Genomic DNA, 16,601 nt, shown 5'->3' with positions numbered 1-16,601 from the left:
GAAGTAAAGCTTTGGCCTATACAGAAGGGCAGAAGTGACATAATCACAGTATTGATTTCAGTGAGACACTGAACAACTCGATAGTATTAAGCTTTTTAATTTTAAATTTCATCAAGACCTGGTGAGATAGATTATTTTGACTCACGAGAACAATACTATGTTTAAGAAATTCCATGCATAATAAATTACATGATAAATGCATGTAATTAGTAATAAGTCTTTATTGATTAGCCCTTGGGCCATATCAAAGTGCAAAGTTCCAGCAACAAATTGTTACTAAAATTTGATAAAAGCAATTTAAAATGGAATTTGATAAAATATAATTTAAAATGGAATTAGAATAAAATACAATTTCAAATGAAATGCTAATAAAATACAATCTAAAATGAAATTGTAATAGTGTACAATAATTTAAGATATAGATAAAATATGATAAAATTATATTTTGGAGTCACCCTTGCAATCTACCCCAATCAGTCCCACATATGCAGATCTCAACCGAACCATTTTGTTTAAGTACTGTGCTACGTTAAATGTTATTTTCAAGTTCTGGCCGGACATAAGGTAAGTTATTTTGATATGGGGATCCCAATGGGTCATTCATTTGGTATATAGACCAAGATACCTGTCTCTCACCCTCTTATACAGGCAACAGTCAAATAGGTTGTGAGCCAGGTCTTCTACCTCTGCCACTCCGCAAATGCAGAGATGCTCATTGTAGGGTATAGCATGAAATCTCCCATATCTGACCATTGTGTCAAGCTGTTCGAATCTCGCTCTCGTAAATATCTCCCTAAGATGTTTTGGGAGTTGTAACCTCAAATAACTGTCCACTTGAAAAGTACATTTGTATTTACTCAGCCATTTCAAGTTACCCACCTTACTAAGGATAGCTATATCAGTTATCCTTAATTCTTTGGGCAACTCTTTTTTTAGATTGTTCTCCTGTTATGCAAGAGACAGGAAGGCCACAGCTTCTTACAAAATTTGTTAGTTTGGTGATCCAGGAGATTTGTGATTGTAGTTTTATTTGCTCTAGTAGGCATAACTTGGGGAGTCTATCAGTCTCCATTCCATTAACTTTGTACCAGTAGTTATAAGCTCTAATTTTAGATAATGCATGAATTGTATGAACTCCCAATTCAGCTCTAACTGCTGCAGCAGATGTTCTTGGATCTACACCCAAAATACATCTTGAATGCTGGGACTGTGTTTGTTCTAGGACTGTGGTTGAGTAAAGACCCCAAATTTCTGCTCCATGCAAGAGCATTGTGGTAACCTTAGCCTTATAAACCTTGATTAATGGGGCTAGAGACTCTGGGTAATTATGGTTCTTTAGTTTGAGCAGTAAATTCAAACGGGCTTTTGCTCTAAATGTACTCCGTTGATGATGGCAGGCCCAAGATCCAGTCTTGGAAAAAGTTACGCCCAAATATACAAAGGTGTTAACCTGTTCAATTGGTTCACCATCTAATTGCCACTTATGTCTCTGATGGTTTCTTCCAAACACCATTATTTTTTATTTAGATTTGCTAATGATTAGGGAGTTATCCTGGCAATAAGAGCTGAATCTTCTTAATAGCCTACATAATCCTACTTGTGAGTATGATAATAAAATCATATCAACATAAAGCAAGCTGTTACAGTAAGTATTTAGGATCATCGGCATGTGTACCATGGTATCCTTCATTAACCCTGGCAAGTCATTGATGTATAAATTAATTAATAATGGGGCCAGAATACACCCTTGCCTTATCCCTTTATTTGTGTGAATCCTGTTAGTCAGGGCCCCATTAACCTCATACCGCACCCTCAAACAGGTACTTGTGTAAAGGGCTTTAATCAAAGCCAGGAGTCTGGGTTCTATGTTATGAGATTCAATTTACTCCATAGTACTTCTCTATTTACCATATCAAATGCTGCTGTAAGGCCTATGAAAGCAGCAAACGGGTCTCCTCTTATAGGCATATTTGGCAATTAGATGGTTCAAGACAAAGCAGTTATCAATAGTAGATCTGTTTTGTCCAAAACCTGCTTGTTCTTCCGTGAGGATGTTGTTTTCCTCTACCCAGATTTCAATTCTGTTCAGAAGGTACCTAGCATATATTTTTGCTACAATGTCAATGAGGCTGATGAGCCTGTAATTACTAGGATCCCTTTTATTCCCTTTTTTATATATGGGGACAACTATTGCCATCTTCCACCCATCTGGTATATGGCAGGTGTTATTTATGTGTGTAAAAAGACCTGCCAATACAGGCCCCACCAATTGGGAAATTTCTTGAATAATTCTGCTGGTAAAAAATCCTCACCTGGGGCTTTATTGCTCTTTAAGCTTTTAATGATGGACTGTATCTCCTTTTCTGAGACTGGTGGCCAAGGGGGGATGAGTTCTAGGGTTTACTAAATCACTGTTTGAAAATAGTTTCTTTACCGGTTCAGTGGGAGCAAACAAGCACTGATAATAATTCTCCCAGTCCTCAGCAAAGATTGGTATGTCAAACGCAAATCTCAGTTCTTTCAGGATACCTGCTACAGAGTGCCAAAATAATACTGAGTTATGGCTTCTGGCAGCCAACTCGAGTTCTGACCAGATTGAAATGGCAAAAATTTTTCTTTAATGTCATAGTTTTTTTATATTCCCTTCTTGTGTGCAGCATCTTAGCTTGTATATGGGCAGTAGGATTCCTCTGGGCAAGCCTCATGGCTGCCTTCAATTTCTTTTTCAGTCGCTGGCAATCAGGATCAAACCAGCAAGGTCTGATGGTCGCTATTATCGCTAAGGTGTAGTGTGACCTCCAAAAAGAGGTTAGCCTTTTCTCTAGACACACAAAAGAGATCCAGTACACTACATGAATTGGCTGAGTGGTATGTATAAGGGTATGTGTAATTCTTATCCTTACCTCCCACGATTTGGAGATTACCCTTAAAAATTAAGGAGACTAGGAGCAGGCTAGCGGCATTACTTTTACAGTCTCTCGAGAGCCACTGAGGATAGTTATCAAAGAACTCCCCTGGGATTCCCTTCTTCTGGGCAAGCTCATACAGAGAGGAACCCAGCCTAGTGTTCAGATCTCCTAGTAATATCACTATGGACTGGGGGTACAGTACAGATATATCTTCTAGGATAACTTCCAAGCCCATCCAGTATTTGGAATTATAGTGCTGGGATGTGCTTAGAGGAATATACACATTTACCAATATTAACTCAAAACTGGTCATATTCAAAATTGACAGCTAGGAAGTACGGATACTTATCTTTGTTATATAATTTCTCCCCCTGCCATTGCAGCTCTTGCTTTATAAGAATGCATAGCCCACCAGAGGGTCTTTGTTCTTTGTTTTTTGGGCTTGGAAGGCCCATCCCTGAAAGCCTGGCAGTTGTACTGGTTCCTCCACTTCGGTTAACCAGGTTTCTTGAAAGGCTATTACGTCAAATCTAGAGAGAAAGCTCATTAGTCCACTATCAACCATCCCTTTCCAGCCAGCTATGTTACAGGTCATCAACTGTATGGGGTTCTCAGAGGCAAGATGGTCTGGCTTGGTTTATTGGCTAGATGGTAAAAATGCCAGATGTCAACTTGACATTGGAGTCGGGTCAATATCATCTATGCTTCCCATATAAACACAGTTGTTGTGAGGTTCGATATTTCTCCTCGTGGGTTGCAGAACTTGTTTTTGCTCCTCTATATCTCGGTTGCCAGCGTGCCTCTGCTCTTGCTCCAAGAATGATTTTTTTCCCAATGGCCAGGTACTCCAGCTTAAGTCTATAAATGTAGATTTATGTCCATTTTTGGAGGGGCATAGCTGAGGATTCATCTTGTGAAAAGATGTTGTGGGAACTTCTAAATCAAATGAAGATGGAAGCTGGATTATATCCTTAGTGTTTGTCAGCTTAGGGGCACTGTGTGATGAAGCCCTTTGTCTTTCAGTTGTTTCTCAGAGGCTGGGTCAGTCAGTGCAGTTACCCCACTGTCAGCCTGTGTGACAGTACCTTTTTTTTACTATTGAGGTAAAGGCAGATTGTTGATTAAATATATTGTCACAAGGTTGCGTGATTAGTGGAGCCAAATTAAGTAAAGGCTTAGCTGTTGTTGATTAAATATATTGTCACAAGGTTGCGTGATTAGTGGAGCCAAATTAAATAGAGGCTTTGCTGTAGATTGAGTTGTTGTCAGTGCCTCTTTTAGGTCATCCAATCTTTGAATGACATTAACTTGCTCAGGTACCAGCAATGCACTGAATAGGTCAATCAGCATTTCTTCTGGCACATCCTCAGCAGTTCCTGCAACTGTGGGTAACACAGTTTGTATATTGCTCCTTTGCCTTCTCAGGGTCAGTTCAGTTGCAGCAGCCTCAGGCTTAGTAGTGTGAGGGCTGTTGCAGCCTGGATTTAAAGTGACGGTTCCCTCTTGGTGATGCTGTTTCAGGAGTGGGCACACTTTGTCTGAGCAAAAGACCCTTACTGGAAATATTGAAAAGGTGCTCAGAAAGGGCTTCATTCTGAAGAGCATGGAGGGAATAGTGGGCTGCTTGAACGATAGGAGAATTCTCATACATTGCGTTCTTGCTGGCAGCCACTCTGCATGTAGTAGATCTATCAGAGTGAATTCACAGTGAAGCAGCTGGCTCAGGGACAGCCTAACAGCTTCTCTATTACTCCAACACCCTCTATTTACTCTCTTGTCATAAATTTGCAAAGTAACCTGGTTAGTTTGCAGACTGTAGTTATATTGGTTATCTCTTAGGCCAGGGGTACGCAACCTTGGCTCTTTTATGACTCGTGGACTTCAACTCCCAGAATTCCTGAGCCAGGCATGCTGAGGGGAAAGGGAGAGTTTCCAAGCTGAGCCATGCTGGCTCAGGAATTCTGGGGGTTGAAGTCCATGAGTCATAAAAGAGCCAAGGTTGCCTACCCCTGTCTTAGGCCTTTACCTGACTGAGTGTTTTCTCTATGTGTGTTCAGATTTTTGGAAGGAAGACAAGGTCCTTCTCTAGTTTCATTTTCTGAATTAGCCATCTCATGTCTATCCATGATTGTCCTCCCAAGTTCTTCTGCAGTATTTGGGTGGCTCCTAACAAACTTTGTGAAAGATTCTTTCAGGCAGTCAACCTTATTTATGACAATTGACAAAAGATCATTTCTTAATTCCTTTGAGTATTACCAAAAATATTAAGAGAAGAAAACTGTTGGCTTTATTTATGATCAGATTTTGTTTATGCAAAACAATTGCATAAACATAAATTATGCAGAACAATTCCAGCAAATTAGCAAAGTTATTTTATTGGTAATGTTGTGTTTGCATATATTATTTCATTTATAACACATTATACAAACCTGTAACCGAAGAGTAAAACCCTCTACTTCAGGTTTGCATTATATACTGTCTGTGTGTGTTTATAATTCAGTTTAATGAAAGTACCCTTTCTTTAATGATTCTATAGATTGCTATTTTATGCTATTTCTACTCAATATATTATATATTAATATATCACTTGAATATCCTGGGGGAAGTTATATGTATTTCAGACTAAAACCACTTTATTAGAACAATATGGTCTACAAAAATTAATACATTAATTTAAGTGCTAGTATGATTTTTATGTATCTTGTGTGAATATTTGTGTTTTTACATGTTTTTAAATTTCATTTAAAATGATAGTAACTGGTCATTATGAAATCAGATGATATTGCTGCCTTGCCTGATGAGGATTAAGAATATTAAAAATAGGGGCGGGTTTTTTACTGGACCTAGATTATTTTACTTAGAAAAACATGTTTATAAAATGCAGTATAACAGTAGTTTCAGAACTACATCAGAAAACCTGGCATTGTTGGAATGACATTGGCAAATCTGACTTGTCAATACAATGTTTCTAATACTTTTCCAGTATTCATTTGAAGACGACCTTCTACATGCATTGCTTCTACCTCTTGAACAGGAATTACAAAAGACACAACATACATACTGTGGAAGAATATACAAAGTGTTCATAAAACAACTCACAAAAAGTATAAGGGACCTTAGTATCAGAAGAACTAAGGAAAGGTGATTATTGCAAGTTTTGCTCTCCATACTTTCATATTGAACAGACCATTGTAGCAGAATATTTGATGCTTGAAGGTCATTCCTAAAGAAATGGTGTGCTCTAGTATGCTGTTATTTGAAGTCTGCATTATCTTCCATTGAGGACAAAATAAAGATAGTGATCATCTTAGGCAACTACAAGTTGAAGGTTGGGAATAATAATGGAACATGAGTTATGAAACTACATGTATCATACATGAGCAGTTCTCAACCTTTCCACCTTGGTTGCCTTGTGCAGAAGGGGAGGTATGAGTGGCAGGTGCACGCATGTGGGCACAGCTCCATTGGTGTGAGCGACAGGCACTCAGGCCCTCCACTCGCGCAAATGGAGCTTCGTGCACAAGTGGAGGGCAATTGAGCAGAGGGCACCTGTGCTTGCGCGTGAAGCTCCACTTGCATGAGCGGAGAATGCTCATGTGCAAAGCTGCATTTGTCCAAATGGAGCTTTGTGCTTGAGTGTAAGGGCCCACCGCTTGCACAAGTGAAGTTTCGCGTGCACTTGTCTGCTACTCGTATGTGTGCTGCTTTGCACAGCCCAGTTTTGAATACGCCATGACCCAGTAGTAGGCCGCATCTGACATTGGGTACAAGTTCAAAAAGGGTAGCATTTGCATAGTGATGTGGATGGGGGGGGTGGGGTTGGTTATTATATTTTGTACCAGATTTTTATGGTTTTATCTTGAATTATTCTTTACAGAACTTTTCTTTACTTAGTAGGGATCTTTGAAGTTGAATTAATACACATTACTGCAGTGAATTAGGAGAGATATATTTGTATTCAGGTTTATTATTCATTATTCAGTTGCTTATAAACCTGAAAAGAATCATAAATATGAAGGCATTTATGTTTTAGGAATGGCAAAATATATTGTCATTGCTAATCTCAATTTTACTAAACTGTGAATGAAGGAAGTCAGCACTGTCTTCACTTTAAAAGTACAGGTGAAACTCGAAAATTTAGAATATCGTGCAAAAGTTCATTTATTTCAGTAATGCAACTTAAAAGGGGAAACTAATATATGAGATAGACTCATTACATGCAAAGCAAGATAGTTCAAGCCGTGATTTGTCATAATTGTGATGATTATGGCGTACAGCTCATAAAAACCCCAAATCCACAATCTCAGTAAATTAGAATATTGTGAAAAGGTGCAATATTCTAGGCTCAAAGTGTCCCACTCTAATCAGCTAATTAAGCCATAACACCTGCAAAGGGTTCCTGAGCCTTTAAATGGTCTCTCAGTCTGGTTCAGTAGGAATCACAATCATGGGGAAGACTGCTGACCTGACAGTGGTGCAGAAAACCATCATTGACACCCTCCATAAGGAGGGAAAGCCTCAAAAGGTAATTGCAAAAGAAGTTGGATGTTCCCAAAGTGCTGTATCAAAGCACATTAATAGAAAGTTATGTGGAAGGGAAAAGTATGGAAGAAAAAGGTGCACAAGCAGCAGGGATGACCGCAGCCTGGAGAGGATTGTCAGGAAAAGTCCATTCAAAAGTGTTTATTTCTTTATTATTATATTTATATACCGCCCTTCTCCCCAAGGACTAAGGGCAGTGAACAGGGCACATATAAATAGAGAATACAAAAATTAAAAAGGATTAAATAATAGCCCAGATAAAGACAATCACAATGTAAAAAAACCCATTAAAAAACCTAACATCCCCCATCAGGCCAGGCCAGCTTGTTCAAATAAATGGGTCTTCAGACTGCGTCGGAAGGAGCGAAGGTCCGGTGCCATCCGGAGCTCGACTGGCAGCTGGTTCCATAAAGCCGGAGCGTCCACAGAGAAGGCCCTCCCCCTGGGGGCCACCAGCCGACATTCTCTGACTGGAGGCACCCTGAGGAGGCCCTCTCTGTGGGAACGCACAGGGCGGAGGGAAGTTGACGCCGGCAGCAGGTGGTCCCTGAGGTACTCCGGACCCATGCCATGTAGGGACTTAAAAACCATTACCAGAACCTTGAATCTCACTCGGAAGACAACTGGCAACCAATGCAGCTCGCGGAGAAAAGGTGTAACATGGGAGTACCAGGAAACTCCCAAGACAACTCTCGCGGCTGCTTTCTGTACCAGTTGGAGCCTCCGAGTGGTCTTCAAGGGAAGCCCCATGTAGAGAGCATTGCAGTAGCTCAGACGAGAGGTCACGAGCGCATGAGTGACCGTACACAGGGCATCCCGGTCCAGATAGGGCCGCAACTGGCGCACCAGGCGAACCTGGGCGAAAGCCCCCCTAGTCACGGCCACTATATGGTCTTCCAGAGTAAGCGGTGAACCTAGGAGGACTCCCAAGTTGCGAGCCCTATCTACGGGGGGTAAAAACTCACCCCCATAGAAAGAGGTGGAATATTCTGAATGTCCCGGGATGCCAGAATGCACAGCCACTCAGTCTTGTCAGGGTTTTGCTGAAGTCTGTTCCTCCCCATCCAGACCCGAACCGCCTCCAGGCAACAGGACATCACATCGAGGGCATCACTGGGGTGGTTTGGGGTCGAAATGAAAAGCTGGGTATCATCGGCATACTGATGATACCCAACTCCAAAACCACGAATGATCTCACCCAGCGGTTTCATGTAGATGTTGAACAGGAGAGGCGAGAGGACCGACCCCTGAGGAACTCCACAAACGAGAGACCTTGGGGTCGACCTCTGCCCCCCTGCCAACACCGACTGCGAGCGTCCCAGGAGATAGGAGGAGAACCACCGAAGAACTGTGCCTCCCACTCCCAATCCCCTGAGACGCCGCAGCAGGATACCATGGTCGATGGTATCGAAAGCCGCTGAGAGGTCTAATAGGACTAGGACAGAGGAATATCCCCTGTCCCGGGCCCTCCAGAGATTATTCACCAGAGCGACCAATGCCGTCTCCGTGCTGTACCCGGGCCTGAAACCCGATTGGTACGGGTCTAGATAATCCGCTTCATCCAGAACCAGAGGGAGCTGATGCGCCACCACACTCTCAACAACCTTCGCAAGAAAGCGAAGGTTGGAGACCGGACGAAAGTTATTTAACACAGCTGGGTCCAGGGCAGGCTTCTTGAGGAGAGGTCTCACCACCGCCTCCTTCAGGACGGCGGGGAAATTACCCTCACTCAAAGAAGCAGATATAACCGCCTGGAACCAGCCTCGTGTCCCCTCCCGAGCTGCATAAACCAGCCAAGAAGGGCACGGGTCCAATAAACATGTGGTGGAGCTCAACCTCCCCATTATCCTGTCCACTTCCTCAGGGGTCACAGAATCAAACTCCTCCCAGATAACATCGACAAGACCGCCCGTGTCCTGATCGTCGGACTCTGCCCAGTCGGACTCTGCCTGAATCCGAGCGATTTTATCCAACAGATGTTGACTAAACTCCTCGGCACGACCCTGCAAGGGTTCCTCCCTCACCTCCTGATTAAGGAGGGAGCGGGTCACCCTAAACAGGGCGGCCGGGCGATTATCTGCGGACGCGATGAGGGCGGAGAAGTAATTAGACCTCGCCGCCCTCATCGCTGCGAGATAAGACCTAATGTAGGTTCTTAGTCGCAACTGGTCGGATTCGGATCGGCTGGACCTCCAACAGCTCTCTAGGCCCCATCTCCGACGCTTCATCTCCCGGAGCTCCGCGGAGAACCATGGAACTCGCTGGGATCTGCACCGGGTCAGGGGCCGCAAGGGTACAACTCGGTCAAGTGCCTCAGTGGCCGCCCTTTCCCACGCTTCCACTAAGGCATCCGCCGAGTTGTGAGCAACGGAGGCAGGTGGGGACCCCAGCGCTGCCTGGAACCTATCAGGATCCATTAAGCGCCTGGGGCGGTACCATCTAGTTGGCTCCGTACCCCCACGGCGGGGGGTGGCAAAATGGAAGACCAGCCGCAGGAGGTGATGATCGGTCCATGACGGGCATAACAATTGGAGAGCCCCCACCAAGATCATCAAACCACTGTCCAGATAAGAAAACCAGGTCAAGGGTGTGGCCTCCCTCATGAGTCGGTCCAGAAATTACTTGCGTCAGGTCCATGGCCGTCATGGAAGCCATGAACTCCCGAGCTAACTCAGATGAACCTCCTAGGGATGGTAGATTGAAGTCACCCAAAACTATGAGTTTGGGGAACTCAATCACCAACCCCGAGAGGACATCGAGTAGCTCAGGCAGGGCTGCCGCTGCGTGACTAGGCGAAAGGTACACCAGCAGCAAGCCCAACTGCGCCCCAGGACCAAATCTCAAGAAGAGAGACTGACACCCGGCTATCTGGGGAACGGTGGTCTCCCGCGGACATAAGGTCTCCCTGATAGCTACTGCCACTCCTCCGCCCCTACCTTGAGCCCGAGGCCGGTGTAGCACCCGCAAACCTGGTGGGCAAAGATCGACCAAAGGAACACCACCTTCTGGGCCCAACCAAGTCTCCGTGATGCAAGCCAGGTCCGCATGCTCACCCTCAACTAGATCCCGAACAAGGGGAGCTTTATTAACAACGGACCTGGCATTCAAGTACACTAGCCGGAGCTCAGGAGGCTGCACATCCTCGCTCCCGGGACCTCGGGGAAGAGACAGAGGGTCGGAGCGCCTCACCGCTTGTAAGTAGCGGAGACGACCCCCCCCGATAACGATACGGCCCTCTGTTCGTACACCTGCTGCCATTCCCCAATGTCGTGGGAATTGGTAGTCCCACGACCCGCTCCCGAGCCCCGGAGGCAACCACACCCCGCTCTCCCCCCACGCGATCAGACCCAGACCTGGCCTGAGCAGCGGTTGATAGACCACCCCCCATAGCCGAACAACCATAACCCACTCCCGCCCCCTAACCCCATAAAATTTTTTACTAAAAAGTTAACCAGGGGCCTCTTATTAAATTTATATTGGAGGCCCCTGCCCCTGCCCAGCCATCTCTCAGGGTCCCAATAATCGGGCCCTTCATCGAGGTTGGAGGTGGTAAAAAAGGCGGGTCGCACCCAGGAGAGGGGGGCACCCCTGAGGGCGAACAAGTCCGTGCTAGTGTAACGAAAATGCATACAAGTCCAAGAGAGTCCAGGAGAGGCAGTCCCATGATTAATAAATTCAGTAGGAGGATCAATCAGAGGAAGTGAGTATCTGGACCATCACCCAGCTTCACTGCCACTCAGTTGGGTGCCCCCAGGAACAGGCCACCCCCCATCCTCTCACGACGGGTTGCAACTCTGTTCCCGGGGGTGGTCCAAGATATGCACCCTGGGTCCCTGGGTAGGGCATACCCCATAGAGCTCCCACCTCTATGGGGCTGCAGATGTAAGTTCAAGCCACTCTCCCACCGTGGCTTGTACCCAGGTCCATCTGAATCCTATGGGGAAAGGGAGGCAGGCAAAGAGTTTATAAGCGGGTAGGTATATATCCAGGGCAGAGGGACTGGCTAGGCCACAAGATGGTGAATTCTTGTCTAGTACCGGCTGGCCACTCCAATTGCCCCCACAGTTCCTTTGCCACACTGCCGTTGTCGTTCCCGGCAGCAACTCCATAGGCCCCCAAAATTGGGCCATCCAGAGCGCAGCTCCCCAAAGTACAGGAGCCCCAAGTCTTCAAGGGGGGAGGAGCGAGGAGCCGGGGCGAGCAGAGGGCCTCACCGTCACAGGACCCGCTGCCAGAACCGCTGCCACTGCCGCTGCCAACAAGAACGCCAGCCGCTGCAGCGCCGCTGTCGCCGAAGACACCGCCGCCGCCAATCGATCCAAGGCCCGAAAACACTGCCGACCACCGCAAGCTCGAGCAAGGAGCGAAGATGCCGCCGCCGCCGAAAGCGGCCCGAAAACATCGCCGCCGCCGCCAAGATGACCCGCGGTCGTCCCCTCCGCCGCCAAAACGGCCCGAAGACGCCGACGCCGCCGAGAGCGGCCCGAGGCGGCCCGAAGCAACGTGAAAACGCCGCCGCCGCCAAGATGACCCGCGGACGTCCCCTCCGCCGCCAAAAACGGCCTGAAGACGCCGCCGAAAATGGCCCAAAGACGCCGTCGCTGCCAAAGCGGCCCAAAGTGACACAAAACGCCGACACCGGCCACAAACGGCCCGAGAACGGCCCGGAGACGCCGGGAACAGCAGAAGCAAGCAGGCAAGGACGAGCGAGGCAAATGGATGGAGACAGCAAACCAGCAGACGGGGGACGACCGGCATGGTAAAAGCCCCCCTGCCTACCTCATTGTCTGCCTCATTGCCTATCAACCCTAATCCCCAACACAGAGGGCCCAAGAGCACCCCTGAGGGGCTCCTAAGGGACGCCTAACAGCTGGAACTCACGGAGCTCAGCCCAGCACGTCTGCCATCTTGGGCGTATCCCCCAAGACTAAGGGACTTCCGGGTGGCGCTTCAGCGGCAAGGACGGTCGGATTCGACCACCGGCCCTTCGATCCTGTTGAAGTGGCGGAATAGCCGACGATCAGCTGTTCCGCCACTCAAAAACCCTTCTCAGGCAAAGAGGGGAGGGGGAGCTTCCAGGTAGGGGTAGAGCTCCCCTAGAGCCCCAGAACATTTGTTCTCGGGCATGAAGGGTGAGAGCCCCCCCGAAGCCTGGGAATGCTCCGGACGAAGGACTCTTCTGCTTTAGCAGAACAAGACGCTGAATCCACTCCTGCCAGATCTGATTGACATCTTGAGTGATGGTAGCAGCAGAGCTGATGCAGGAGCAAGATAAATATCAAATACAAAGCTTTAACTCTGAAACTCAAACTCTTTTCCTGCTCCAACAATCGTTTTGAAAGAAGGGGAAGATGGTGCCTAACTGATTTTTTTTTCTTTTTAACAAGAAGCGAAAGTTTTTTTCTTTAAAGTAAAGTGACTGTTTGAACTGAGTTGGAATATGTAAAATGGACTTTTAAACCTTAAAAGAGCTACTTATAATTTGGAGGTGCTAAAAAGTTATTTTTAAAATTTGGTTATTTCACAGTTTAACTACAAAGTAATAAATGGACTAGAAAGTGAAAGTGTGTATTGAAAATCATTAGTTGCAAAGATGGCTCCCAAACCGCATAGACCCGTTTTTAAAAGTGTGGAGAGATTGTTTGTTCAGCAATCTGGAACACAGTCTTTGAAGTTACCTCCCAAAGCTGCTGCATCTGTATTGACTTTAAAAGATTTACAATATGCTCTAAACGATGCCTTAAAAATTCAGTCTGAAAAAATATTTGAGAAGGTGGCAGAATTTATTGGAAAGGAGAGCAAGAAAATAAGGGAGGATACTTTGATGGCACTTCAGGTGTTTTCAGGCTGTATTGAGAATCTGGATGAACGTGTGGAAGAAGTGAAACAAAATAATCTGATGCTGGAGGCTAAAATGGGTGAAGTGGAGAATAAAATGGAAAAACTTGAAGATGAAAGTGATGATGCAATATAGAGATATCGAATTCGCTTTGAGGATCAGAGGTTTGAAAGAGAACTCGCAGGAAAATCTGGAAGAGACGTTGGTGGATGCTCTTGCTCCTATTTTGGGGTTTCAACCTGAAGATTTTTTTTGGAAGATAGACAAAGTATTCCGTGTTAATTCTTCGAATGCCAGACAAAGGAAACTGCCAAGGGATGTGGTGGGGTACTTTACAAAGAGAAAGATTAGAAATGAGATCATTCAAATTTTTTATAATAAAAGACTTAAAGTGGCCAATCAGCAGGTTTTGATTCTGAAAGAGATTCCTCCAAGAATTTTGAGAAAAAGGAAAGATTTTTTCTTTCTGACAGATGAATTAAAGAAACAACAGCTTCGGTTTAGGTGGGAGATACCAGTGGGGATTGTGGTGAATTATTCTGGAGAAAGATATTGTCTTAATACAGTAGAGAAGGCACGTGACTTTTATTCTAATGTATTGAAAGCAGGCTTACCGCCATCCTCAGAAGAAAAAAAAGGAAAGGAAGAAGGAGAGTGACAGTTACAAGAAATAGTTTCGGAGGCTGTGCAATCCTTGGCTTTACTTAAAGATCTTAAGATTCAAAGAATGACATGGGCTGCATTTAGATTTAAGGAATAATAATAATAATAGTAGTAGAGATTAATGGAGGACTTTGATAGAAATAAGATTTAGAAATGGAACTTGTTAAAGATCGTAGGATAATTAAGATTTAATAATGGTGGATATTTGCGGATGGTATTTACAGTAGATCTTAAAAATTAGTATGTGTGTATTTAAACCGTTAGTCTAAATGTTGAAGAGGTGGCTGTGATGATGCAATGTATTATTATGTATGGTTGAATTGTAAAAGATTACAATTTTAAAAGTTAAAGTAATTCAGTGGAATATGTAAGATCTTTAAGAAAAAGATATTTATAATTAATAACTATAGTAGAATTTTTGGTACTGTTATATTGGAAGAAGGCTGATTTGTTTATTATAGAAGAATGGATTTTGAAAGTTTTGAATTAGATAGTAATGGTAGAATTTGGAATATGTGAAGAATATTTGTAATGGAGTTATATTATGATGTTTAAGGAGAGTTAAAGCATGACTGGATTTAAAATTATAGTTAGTATATTTTAGATTAAGATTGTGAAAATAATATCCTGTATTCTTCTTTGGGAAGTCGGGGGGGCTGGGGGAGGTAGTGGTATTGGGTGGGTTAGGGTAGGGGTTAGGGGTAGGGGGGATGGGGTTTATGTTCAAAAATGTACTTTGAAACTTTTTAATAAAAAAAGTGTTGGGGACTTTTACAAGGAGTGGACTGAGGCTGGAGTCAGTGCATCAAGAGCTACCACACACAGACGGATCCTGGACATGGGCTTCAAATGTCGTATTCCTCTTGTCAAGCCGCTCCTGAACAACAAACAACGTCAGAAGCGTCTTACCTGGGCTAAAGAAAAACAGACCTGGTCTGTTGCTCAGTGGTCCAAAGTCCTCTTTTCTGATGAGAGCAACTTTTGCATCTCATTTGGAAACCAAGGACCCAGAGTCTGGAGGAAGAATGGAGAGGCACACATTGCAAGATGCTTGAAGTCCAGTGTGAAGTTTCCAGTCTGTGTTGATTTGGGGAGCCATGTCATCTGCTGGTGTTGGTCCACTGTGCTTCATTAAGTCCAGGGTCAACGCAGCCATCTACCAGGAGATTTTGGAGCACTTCATGCTTCCTTCTGCAGACGAGCTTTATGGGGTTGCTGACTTCATTTTCCAGCAGGACCTGGCACCTGCCCACACTGCCAAAAGCACCAAAACCTGGTTCAATGACTGTGGGATTACTGTGCTTGATTGGCCAGCAGACTCACCTGACCTGAACCCCATAGAGAATCTATGGGGCATTGCCAAGAGAAAGATGAGAGACATGAGACCGAACAATGCAGAAGAGCTGAAGGCCGCTATTGAAGCATCCTGGTCCTCCATAACACCTCAGCAGTGCCACAGGCTGATACCTTCCATGCCACGTCGCATTCAGGCAGTAATTGCTGCAAAAGGGGCCCAAACCAAGTACTGAGTATATATGCATGCTTATACTTTTTAGAGGTCTGATATTGTTCTATGTACACTCCTTGTTTTATTGATTGCATGTAATATTCTAATTTTCTGAGATTGTGGATTTGGAGTTTTCATGAGCTGTACGCCATAATCATCACAATTATGACAAATCACGTCTTGAACTATCTTGCTTTGCATGTAATGAGTCTATCTTATATATTAGTTTCCCCTTTTAAGTTGCATTACTGAAATAAATGAACTTTTGCATGATATTCTAATTTTTCGAGTTTCACTTGTATAAAAATACATTGCTTACAAAGCTGACAAGTTACTTTGTTTCAAAGAAATAGGTGATGATTGACAATCTATGTGCCTTTGTTTTCATGTCTTATATTTTAGAAGATTTGACAATCATGTTTTACATATATTTAATTGTAAACTGCTCATGACAAATAGAATATCCACTCAACGCAAGATTACTTAATGGAAACAAATTTAAGATTTTCAGTATTTTATTATATGTTGCTATAAATAATTCATTAATCTGATATTTTATAACAGTTCTACATTGTAATTTTTCTCAATTCCAGCCAGCATGGCCATACTGGAGAACATCGGGTACTTATATGCAACAGCATACATCTAAGGAACTTCATGGCAGAATAAAAAGTTTGGGATGGTCATGTTCAATAGATCTTCATATATTTCCCCTATATTTCAATAATGGACCATTAAATTAAAGTGAATTGTTATGTCACGAATGTGTTTTCAAATTTCCTGCAGTTCTGAGCACATTTTGCTATGTATCATAGAGAACAAAAATCCTAAAGTATCTTAAATGCAAAAAACAAATTATCATAATAAAGTGGCAAAATGTGGCTGGATTTTTATATTTACCTGAGGTTCAATTTGATACACATAACTCTCAATACAACTTTGATGATTGATTTAGTTATTAAAGGAGGAAAAATCACTGCAAAATATATGCTTATGAACTATTATCTTAGAATTCTTACAGTTCACTAAAATCTACTTACATCCTAGCCCTATTCAGGCATTACAATGTTTAGAGCAGGGCTTTTCAACCAGTGGTACAGGTACCACCAGGTACATTGGCACCTGGCAGGTGGTACGCGAC

At 44.1% G+C, this 16,601-nt stretch overlaps 1 protein-coding gene across 1 annotated transcript in view; it reads left to right on the top strand.

Annotated features, from left to right (window-relative positions):
• Positions 1–16,379, top strand: part of GXYLT1 (glucoside xylosyltransferase 1) — a gene marked incomplete at its 5' end in the record, with an annotated part of 72,132 nt that extends 55,753 nt beyond the window's left edge. The window contains 2 exons of the mRNA XM_081330621.1: positions 5,893–6,050; positions 16,054–16,379. Of these exons, the coding sequence (XP_081186747.1) occupies positions 5,893–6,050; positions 16,054–16,129 (234 nt within the window). The 3' untranslated portion in view covers positions 16,130–16,379. The remainder of the gene's footprint in view (positions 1–5,892; positions 6,051–16,053) is intronic.
• Between the last annotated feature and the right edge of the window lie 222 nt (positions 16,380–16,601).

The sequence above is a fragment of the Vipera berus genome, assembly GCF_964194415.1.
Source record: "Vipera berus genome assembly, chromosome: 6".
Lineage (NCBI taxonomy): Eukaryota > Metazoa > Chordata > Lepidosauria > Squamata > Viperidae > Vipera > Vipera berus.
The sequence above is the reverse complement of the archived record's forward strand: the minus strand, read 5'-3'. Positions and strand labels throughout refer to the sequence as shown.